At 28.1% G+C, this 11,161-nt stretch overlaps 1 protein-coding gene across 1 annotated transcript; it reads right to left on the bottom strand.

Annotated features, from left to right (window-relative positions):
- Positions 1 to 80: 80 nt before the first annotated feature.
- Positions 81 to 10,817, bottom strand: LOC100201308 (uncharacterized). The gene is made up of 7 exons (XM_065819176.1): positions 10,056 to 10,817; positions 8,047 to 8,320; positions 5,427 to 5,616; positions 4,184 to 4,756; positions 3,693 to 3,915; positions 370 to 452; positions 81 to 237 (listed from the first exon to the last, which is right to left on the bottom strand). The coding sequence occupies exons 1-7, from the start codon at positions 10,726 to 10,728 to the stop codon at positions 148 to 150; spliced, it is 2,106 nt and encodes a 701-aa protein (XP_065675248.1). The 5' UTR covers positions 10,729 to 10,817; the 3' UTR covers positions 81 to 147.
- Between the last annotated feature and the right edge of the window lie 344 nt (positions 10,818 to 11,161).

The raw sequence follows: 11,161 nt of genomic DNA, 5'->3' as shown, positions 1-11,161 counted from the left end.
TATATTAATTATTTGGTAACTTTCTTCATGAAGGCCTGCGCAAGGATGATATAATTTGTGACAGGATGAATACACAAAAATAAATAATAATATTATATTAACTATTATAACAAATATTATAACCATAATAAATATTATTAAAAATTATTATTTATTTTTTAATTTTTTTTTTGCTGTTGCTTCGATTGCTTTTATTACAAAAGAAAGAGAGTTGTCTTCAGCAGGAGGGGCTGCAGGCTATAAAAAAATTTTTTTTTAATGCAATTACATATATTAATAATAAGACAAACAATTTTAAATGCAATAACATAAAAAAAAAGAGTTAAAATTACATAAATTAATGTGAAATAAATTTCTGCAGAAACATACCTTCGCAACAGCAGTCAGAGTTTCATTACCAAATGAAATCCCAAGAGACTTCAATTGTTCTTGATATTTTAGAGCTCGATCATCTGTTTTGATAAAAATATTGGAATAAACAACAAACTAATTTGAATTATTCTTTTAAAATAGTTTTTATCAGTAATTAAAATTCCTATATTTAAAGAGCACATGCTTCAGATATACTACTACCAGTGAAAATGAAAAGTAATGAAAAACCAATATTTATAACTTCTATAACAACTTCTACTACTTCTACAACAACAACAACAACAACAACAACAACAACAACAACAACAACAACAACTACTACAACTACTACTACTACAAAAAACACTATAAAAAATATTTATAAATAAAATTTTCATTTTGCTTATATAACGGGTGATGCGGAAGTTATCGGACAAATCTGAATTTAATTATTTGAGCATAGTTTTTATGGTTTTATGCATAGGCATAAACATTTTACAGAATATAAACTTTGTTATTTGAAACACAATTATTTAAAATGAGGTTAAATGCAGCCAAACGAGAATCTTTTTGAAAGTGACTCAAAATATTTTTTGTAAATAAACCTAACATCAATAAAAAATAAAAATCGTAAATCATTTTGAAAAGTAAGGATTTGCTCAAAGTACGATATATAATAACATAAAAAGACTTGAAACTGTTCAATTCTTTTCTGATAGAAAGCACCCTGGTTGTCCAACATCCTGGACTAGAGAAAAGAAAGTTGAATGTCAACAAATGAAAAGGGGTCAGTCAGAGAAAAATAGTTTTCAAATTCGGTGTAAATCAATTGACAATCGGTCATCAGTTAAAAAAAAAAGAATATTAAATATAGAAAATGTGAAAAGACTCCAAAATACACTACAGAACAACAATTATAGGCAAAGAAAAGAGCAGGAAACTAATTAATCAACTCTATTACACAAAATTGCTTCTGGTCATGGATGATGAAAAATAATTTTGCTTTGCAGGGGACAACATGCCTGGAAATTCTGGATACTACACAAACAACAAAGAAAACATGCCCAGAAAGTATTCGTTTTAAAGAAAAAGAGAAATTTTCAAAAAAATTGTTTATGTGGATAGCCATATCTGACCGTGGTATGTCCAAGCCATTGTTTTGCACTTCCAAGGCTGTAGCAATTAATTTATCTATCTATATTGATGAATATTTAGAAAAACGACTTCTTCCATTCATTCACAAGTATCATGGAGACTTTAACTATTTATTTTGGCCATATTTAGCAAGTCCTCATTATTCTAAAGATTTTCTAAATTAAATGGACCAATAGGTCAATTGTGCTGATAAAGAATCCAATCCCCCAAATGTTCCTAAAGCACTACCAATTGAAAACTTTTGGGGACATTTGGTACAGAAGGTTTACGAGAGAGACTGGTAAGCTTCAACAGAGAAAGTTTTAATCGAACGAATAAAATTGAAACTACAACAAATCGAATTAAATTTTTTACAGTTGTTTATGAAAAGCATCAGAGCAAAATTGAGATCAATTGCAGAGGGACGACTGAATAAGCGCAAATTTCATTAGTGCAAACTGGCATAAGTGCGAAACAGTCACAAAAGCTGGCACAAGTGCAAGTTAGCATAAGTATGCCAAAAGAATTTGCAAACATTGGCATAAGTGAGAACTGACGTAAGTGCGAAGCAGTTACAGAAACTGGCATAAGTGCGAATTGGCATAAGTGCAAAATACAGATTTGCACTTATGCTAAAATTTGTAATTTTATTCATCGCACTTATGCCAGTTTTTTCAACTGCTCGGCACTTATGCCAATTTGCACATATGTCAATTTTTGCAACTCTTCTCACTTATGCCAGTTCGTGCATATTCAGTCTCTCAATTGCAGATGGTGGTGTTTTTTCATTTATAAAATAACTTTTTATTAAAAGATAAATACTTTATTTAAAAAAAATATAATAATAGTTTTTTTTTCATATATAAATAAGTTATTGACATTTTTATTTTGTCCGATAACTTACACATCACCTGTTATTATAGGGTCTGTCGGGTAATTTGGGTATAAACTATATTTTCTGTATAAAAATTAGTTTTTATATACCCAGATAAAAATTATCATAAATGTGTTGCACATGTACTTATAAAATCATAAAAAAACATATATAAACAAATACCAAAATTATATTGGCAACAAGAATCTTCTAAAAATATAGGTTATGTACAAACGTCAGTAAAATAAAAACAAAAAACAAGAAAGAAGAGGGATATATAGCAGATGCCTTAATTTTTACAGCAAATTGTGGAAATCCACTAGACAGAAAAGATTTGCAATATATGGTACACATTTATGTACAGTCAGCGGGTAGGGAGACACTATTTAAAAATGACACACCCGGTTATGACTTCATTATAAATTTTGAAAGAAGATGGAAAGAAGAATATAAGATATGCGGTAGATAAATTTTTAAAATTTATCAAAACATTCTGGATGAAAACAATTTAAATAACCATCCAGAAAGAATATTTAATTTAGACAAAACTGGCCTAGGTACTGACCCTATTGTACTGTATGAGAAAGCTAAGGGATGCAATTATAACTACACTATCACCTGATCAACCTGAAGATGTGCGTACAGCTTTTAAAAATTCTAAGACAAAGAGACAAAGGGTACAAGAGAGTTGTATAGAGGTTCTTACATCTGATAAAGTACTAGAAAGGTTGAAAGAAGAGGTGGTAAAAAGAAATGAGAAAAAAGAAAAAAAAGAAGCATTGAAACTACTAGGTAAGTATTAAAAAAGGCAAATATTATAAAACTAAAAATACTACCTACAGCTTTAGATCTTAACATTAAGCAGGAGAAAGATTTGACGAAGAATAGATCTTAGAAAAGTTCCTCTTCTTGATTTTAATGGAATGTTTTTTAAAACTTTTTAATGTTTAATAATATCACAAAACAAAATTTCAATACAACTTTTTCATTACATCTAATATTTTATTTCTACTATACCTACAATCAAACTAAGTTGAGTAAATTGGGTATAACAGCTGCTAAAAGTATGTTTTACTTAAAATATTTTTATACCCTTATTATCCCATCCTAATTTGAGTAACTTGGGGTAACTTGAGTATATTATAACTAACAGTTTAAATTTTTCTACTAATAAGCTTATTACTGTCAATCTTTTACAAAACTATTTTAGAAGTCACAATGCTAAGACAGACAAAAATAGATTCCAACTTAAAAGTTGTAAATAAGTACTTTTTACACCCAAATTACCCCAACAGACCCTATATATTTTGTTTATACTTAACAAATATCATACCAATTTTTGTTTTTTTCTTAGGTGTTGGTGCAGTCTGATTAACTTCAAAAATTTCTTTTATTATTTTTCTTTTCTTTTCTTTAGCCTCTATTAACGGATCAACTTTAGGTTGCATTAAGCCAGTATTAAACAAACAAATTCTACCATACATATTCTTCTTTATGTATGTTGAACCTCTATTCAATTTATCAATTAATTTCTTCTGAGTTTCCTCATTAACAAACTAAAAACAACACTTTTTTTAAAATTTGAAAATACAAAAAAAAAAAAAAAAAAAAAAAAAAAGAAACAAAATTCCAAACAATTTTTATTTAAAAGTTACTTTATTTCATTTTAATATTGTATGATTTTTTTAAATATTTATGTTAGTTATTTTTACAATATTTATATACTATATTTTTACTATACTTATATTATATATAAACTATATATTTCATATTATAAAATTTACTATTAGATTGATTAATTTTTTTATTACAATTTTTTTATACCTTCCTCATGCTATCAAAAACACGACTTCCAAACTTGTCACATACTAAAGTATCTAAAGTCGACAGCATTGTATTAGCCATGTTATTTTTTTTTTTAATAGGTATCTCAACATTTTGGAAAAAACCCTCAAAAGCAAAACTTCCACTTGGATGGCAGGCAATGCAAAGAAGTTCTTCAAATGAAAGACTCATAAAACTAGAAACAATGAGTTTACTTTTTTTGAAAGAGAGACATTGCTTCAGCAAACATGCACCATGATAATTAATATCACTTTTCATCAACTTACGTTTTTCTTCTGATGCTTTTGAATTATTTTCAGTTGTAAGATTGTCAGTTTTAAAGTATACATCATATGTTATAAGTGATAGAATTAATTGTACCAATGATTTTGAATTTTCTGATTCACAAGTAGGTATATGAAGTGCTGATGATAATGATTTAATAAAAAGTTTTTGTTTTTCAATCATTTTTAAATGAGAAATTGTTTCAGCTCCTTTTACAACACAACCCATGTGCCCTGCAGCTAAAATATCTTCCATGTACTTTATTAGCTTATTAATTATGAGCTCTGCCTGTAAAAGAAAACAAACAAACAACATATTACTAAAAGTTTTTTATCTAGATTGATATCTTCAAATTGAATCGAAAAAATACATATATATATATATATATATATTGATAAAACATATATATTATGTTGGTCAACAACCATTCCACTGGTTAACACGAGTTAATTTTTCTATTTTAATTTATTTAAGGTTTTTTAATTCATCAGTTATTCTGCTATTCTGCTGTTCTGCAAATTGAAAACAATTTAAATAACTACTATAAGCATTTCTTATTTAAATATTAAAACTAAACAAATTCAGAAATTTAAAAAAAATTAAAAAGAATATGATGAAACAAGAATATATTATAACAATATAAGAATATAATAAAACAAATAAAAAAGAGTACAATGAAACAAGAATATAGTATAACAATATAAGAATATAATAAAACAAATTAAAAGGAATATAATGAAAGAAGAATATAGTATATAACAATATAAGAATATAATAAAACAAAATATTAAAAAAAAAGTAATTGTATAATATATATTTAAAAATTTGTATAAAACTTCATAAAACTAAACATAGTTAAAAGCAACTATAATTTTCAAATATATTAAAAAAAAAAAGAGTCTCTTTTATAAGAAATAAAAATGAGATAAATAATCAATAATACCAAATCAAAAAATACCTGATCTTTTTTGGTAACTTTCCTCATGAAAGCCTGCGCAATATAGTTTGCGACAGGATGAATACACAAAGATACAAAAATATAATTAAAGCATTTTGTTGCTAATTTATCTAAAAATTCTTCATTTGCAGTTTCGACTATTGCTTCTAGCAAGTGACTACCAACTTCATCAGTTGAAACAACTGGCAAGCTATTAAAGTAAAAACAATAAAATGCAAACATTGTATAAAAGTAAAAAAAATCTATAACCATTAACAAATGAGTTTAAATCAAGCTATATAATTTTTATTCCAATCTCTCACTCTCTCTAAATATACATATTATACTATATAAATATACATTTATTCCCATCTCTCTCTTTTTCTCTCTATAAATATACATACATGCATATATCCCTATATACACCACGGTTTGAAATTTTGACTTTTTTGCCAACTAAATACTCCAAAATTGCCCTTTTGATGGTAAATTCTATATATATTGGGGACTCCAAAACAATAAATTTTAAAATCCTGGATTAAAATCCAAGGGAGATATTTAGCTTCGAAATTACCGAATTTTCTCACTTACTCAAATACTTTGCTTTGGAATTGTAAAGCCTAAATTAGCTCAAATAATTTTAATATATATTTTATTATATTGTTATAAAAAATTAAATAAATAATAAAAAAAAAAAACACAATAAATATGTAAAATAACTATTCACAACATTTCTAAATTTAATTATCACAAATATCTTTGTTGTACCCTTTTGTGCTTTTTAGAATTTTTTTCTATTGTAATCAACAACACAATTCAACAGCTGTTTGGAATAATCTGGATGAGACATAATCCTTTTGAATCTTTGTTAATGAGGCTTGAAGTTTGAATGGAGTGCCTCTGTTGCTTGCTCACTGTAAATTCCAGACCAGTTTTATGGTGCTTTAGAAATTGTGGAACATGGTAAAAGACAGCATGAACTTTTGGTGTGACAGAAACAGTCAACTTTAGATAATTGCTCTTAAACTCTTGGATCTTTTTTTCAAAGTCTGGAGAGAGTGAGCATCCAAAGCAAGAATTAACAACTTGGAGAAACAAGTGTAGAACATGGCAGATGGATGATGCTTCAAATGCCTTATCAGCCACGGTTATCTGCTTCAGAGTGTCAGTTTTTTTCATACAATCATTGCCATTGAAGTGAACACCAAGATACGGCTGTAATGGTATATGTATTGAAGTCAAACATTCTTTTGCTTTTGGCAAAACTTGAATCAAGTGCTTAATAAGATGGTATTATTATGATAATAACAACGCCAAGAAGCAAATGAAGTTGCATTGGAGGAATAGCTTCTAAGATTAGCTTTTCATCTGGGAACCGAAGTATTGGTGGATGAACAGCATTCTCGAATTCTTTTGATTTCTTTAGATCAGCACCAGATAAAATAAACTTTTGATATTGCTCTCTGATTGTTCCATTAGGTCCAAAATCAGTTTGATATGGCCTAATGTTTCAGAGGTGTTTTCAGAGATTGCACAATTAGCTGCTTTTTGACACCTGTGCTTTTAAAATTTTCACTTGAAGCCAACTTAATTGACTTTTTTACTGGACTTAGTTGTTCTGTTTGGTGTTCAGAAATTAAAATCAAACTAGCTTTGCATCTTTCGATGCAATGATAGATGAAGCAACTTGTTCTGCCCCCATAGAATCTTCTAATGTAAATTGATATATGTTTGCACGGCAAGTTGTATCACTGCAATTGCGAAAAATTCCATGAGCAATGAGAGACAAGCATTTTGTGCATCGTTTTTCAACTGACTTTCTTTCTTCCTGCAAAGATTTTGATGCAAGACCCTTTTCAAATGGATGCTTTTCTTTGCCTTTCACCTTTGCAATTTGACAAATAATGCAATCACAACATGTTGTAAGTCTTGTTAATGGCTTCACAACAATGGAATCAAAACTGTAGAGTTGTATTGCCTTTAAGGCATTAGCTCCATCACCTAATTTTTTCAGGTTGCAACGGCATGTAACACAAATTCCAAGTGGCACTCTTTCATTCTGAAAATTCACATCTGATGAAATCAAGCGATGAATCTCAGAAATGAAATGCTTTGAAATTTCTGTCACTTTTCCTTATACAAATTACACACACTATCCTTCTGCAATCATCATGGTCTTTGAAAAATGTAGGCAGTTTTATTTTTTCTAAAAAATAGCTAAAAATAACAATGATTTCAATACCTATGCATTATTATTTTTATTTAGTTTGTAAGTGTAATATTTTTTAGCGTAGTTTAAAGAAAGAAAGTCATGTTGATATTTTTAACTTTTATTTACGTTTATATATTAAATATATTAAATTACTGTTAAACTGTTTATAGTTTCTCGTATCATAAGTGCTACATCTTTTTACTTCATAATTTAGTGCTACATCTTTTTATTTCATTTATGATCAAATTCTTTACTAAGATACAAAAATATATGCAGTAGCTTATCCAACTTATGCCCTTTACTTTTAAAAAAGAATATTTTTTTGAACTTTCCTTTAAAATGAATCTTCAAATCAATTATACTAATAATTATAATAATATTATAATTATTATAATTATACTATAAAGAGGGTATAAAAATATTTCATACCTTTGTTGTATGTCCTCTTTATCTTTTTCTTCATCCTCTATTTTCAATGAAAAAATCTGAGAACGACTGGCAATCAACTGTAAAAGTATATGCAACTGTTCTGTATTAATTTTGCTTGTAACTAATAACAACACTTGTAAAACAGGACTAGCCATACGATGACAAAGTAGCTCTCCAAAATTATCATCCTCAGTAATAGCTTTGAAGAAATAGGTAAATGACTTCTTCAAAACTTTAGGTACATCAAATACACTTAACTCTTGGTGTTTATTACCTGAATAATTAATGTCATAATTATTTATTATTTTACATTTTACTTTGTTGTAACTTAAGTTTAATAAACTTTATACTTTGCCAGAATATATCTGATTTATATAAAAATAAATCAGTTAATGATTTATTCTTGACAACTAGTATCACTAAAAACAAACCTCATCCAATTAAAGTAAATTCAAACTAAGCTCAAACATTTTCAAAGTTTAAATGATTATCCAAAAGCTTCTTTATTATTTTTCTTTTTTACATAAAATTAAAAAAATACTTAAAAAAAAAAAAAAATATATATATATATATATCCAGGACTTTGGACAGATTCTAAACTGAAGGTCAGTATCAGGATTCTTTGAATCTAGAACTCTATCACACTGTCACAAGGAATAACTCTTGAATTGCAATTAAGCAATCATAGCAATTATTTAGTCGAGAAAACTTTTAAACAGAGAGTAAACATAATTGGTTTTCTAAACTAAATAGCAGATGACTACCATAAACAAATAGTAAACAATTCTCTCAACAAAATCAAAACACTATAAAAACTTGTTTTTATATTTATCAATATAAAAACAAGGAGTTCTTATAATCAAATGGTTAAATATGATTGTCTCTGAGACAAACTATTACTTGCTACAAAAAACTTGACTCTTTGAAACTTGCTGATTTTAAAAATGTCTAGTCAAATGGGTGCTAAGAATTAAGGGATTAAATGCAACATTAATTTAAAACGACTTTAGCAACAGAAGGCAGAGTGATTTGAATGTCTAACAATGGGTTAACCTGTTAAACTGGAATGGTAAGAAGAGTATGGCCAATAGATTCAGAGTGGAGTTAGAAGAATTTTACAGGTAGTTCAACCTTATCCAATATCCTATTAAGATCAGACTTTTCAAGAACAACTCTCTTGAGATCAGTTTGATCTCAAGAGAGTTGTTCTTGAGAAAAAGATGAAAAATTGATTACAATTAGATATAGTAGCTGCACAAGAAGGTTAAAACTATGAAGTAGAATGAGACTTGAGTTGAAACCTATAAGAAGGAATAAAAGCATTCATACCTGCCTGGATCCAGGAAGTTACACAGGAGGCGCATTCATCAGAGAGACAAAATATATCAAAATATAAAAAGATCTTCATAAAGAAATCACAAAATCAAATTAAAGAGAACTTGACTTAATCATAGATAGAATGGCACCCCCCTTCCCAAGCAATTAGCTTTGCAGTTATCTCAGTCCTGCTAGTTATTCTAAAGTCGTTACTAAGAGCTCTTTATGTGGCCTTGACAATGCACACTAAAAGCACTAACAGGGACGCCACCCACAAGCAATATGAAACTGCTAATACCCTGATATTTTACAGCTTTTGATGGGATCAGCCTTTTTGAGAACTACCACATAGTTCAAGAAACCTTACTACCAGCCAGCCTCAGAAGTATTAAATGAGTTATAGAAATGTACTCACTCATCAGAAGATAATAGGAAGAATTGAATAGTTACTATCAAAGAGACTTATGTCTAAAGAAAGAAAATCTGTTTTATCTATAAGTTTTATAAGCAAAAATCTATGAGTAGAGCCATGAAGATTATTATAACAATGATATAAAAAATTAGCAAATAGAAAAGAAAGCTATTTTTAATGTTTTTTTCAAGTGTCCACCAACTTATAACCACAACTTGGGAGGTCAACTTATAATAAAAAGAAATCTTAAAAATAAAAAAACAATCACTAAAATTAATACCTTGAAGATTTTTTTTGTTAATTGCAGCTTTTTTGTTCGATTCTCTGCATGCTCTACTACGAGTAATAACTTCTGGTGCAACAACTCCACCACATATTTGAATCACTGTATTTATTACATGACTTCCATAAACATCTCTTATGAGAGTACTTGTAAGTTTTCTAATACATTTACAAAGTTTATAAAATGTTGATTGTACTTCTGCATTTTCTAAACGATCTTTATTACTCCAACAAAGGGTTTCAACTACGTGACTTGCAAATCGATCAGTGCATAATTTCTCAATGTCGTCTTTGAAAATATTCACAACCATTTTATATTGATCATTTGTCATTATGGGAATTATTCGTTCAAAAACTTTACTTGTCAAAGTGTGACGTGCTAGTTGACTTCCATCATTCTCAATTTGGTATGAAACATTTTTAATAAATGTTTCTTTATTATCATTGTCTTCAAATGCATTTTCTAATAAGACCTGTTCGACTCGCTTAAAATAATTGATAGTATCTTCAGATAGTCTGCCTTGTTTTCTATCAACATTTTCCTTTTCTTTAGTCATTCTTTTCTTATCATTTTTATCAACATTATTTTCCTTTTCTTTAGTCGTTCCTTTTTTATCACTTCTATCAACATTTTCCTTTTCTTTAGCGGTTCCTTTCTTATCATTTTTCATGATAAAAAAATTACCAAAACTGTATATACCTTCACATAAGAGAAGACATTTAACTCTTAGAAGATAAACAATTATAAAGCAAACTAAAAAACTTTAATAAAAATTGTTAAAAACTAGAAAAATAGTTGTTTAATTTCAAAAACATTTAAAATTTAGTACTACTGAAATCAGGGATGCGGAGTCCCAAAAAGGACTCCAGATTTGAAAGTCACAAAAAGATTACTTCTTTCTAGTTTTTGGTATCCAGGAGCTTTAAAAATAAAAAAGACTTATGGGCTACTAATAGGGAAAAAAATCAAGACTTATAGGTCAGAAGAACAATTAAATTTTCGAACCAGGAGTCATCAGGTATAATGGCGGCAAGGACTCTGGGACTCCAGGTTTAAAAACAATATTTTCCAAGTCATTAAACATCAAAACCTTTTTTTATTAT

This window comes from Hydra vulgaris, chromosome 15, assembly GCF_038396675.1.
Source record: "Hydra vulgaris chromosome 15, alternate assembly HydraT2T_AEP".
In the NCBI taxonomy this organism is placed as follows: Eukaryota; Metazoa; Cnidaria; class Hydrozoa; order Anthoathecata; family Hydridae; genus Hydra; species Hydra vulgaris.
This window is presented reverse-complemented; position numbering and strand designations above follow the sequence as displayed.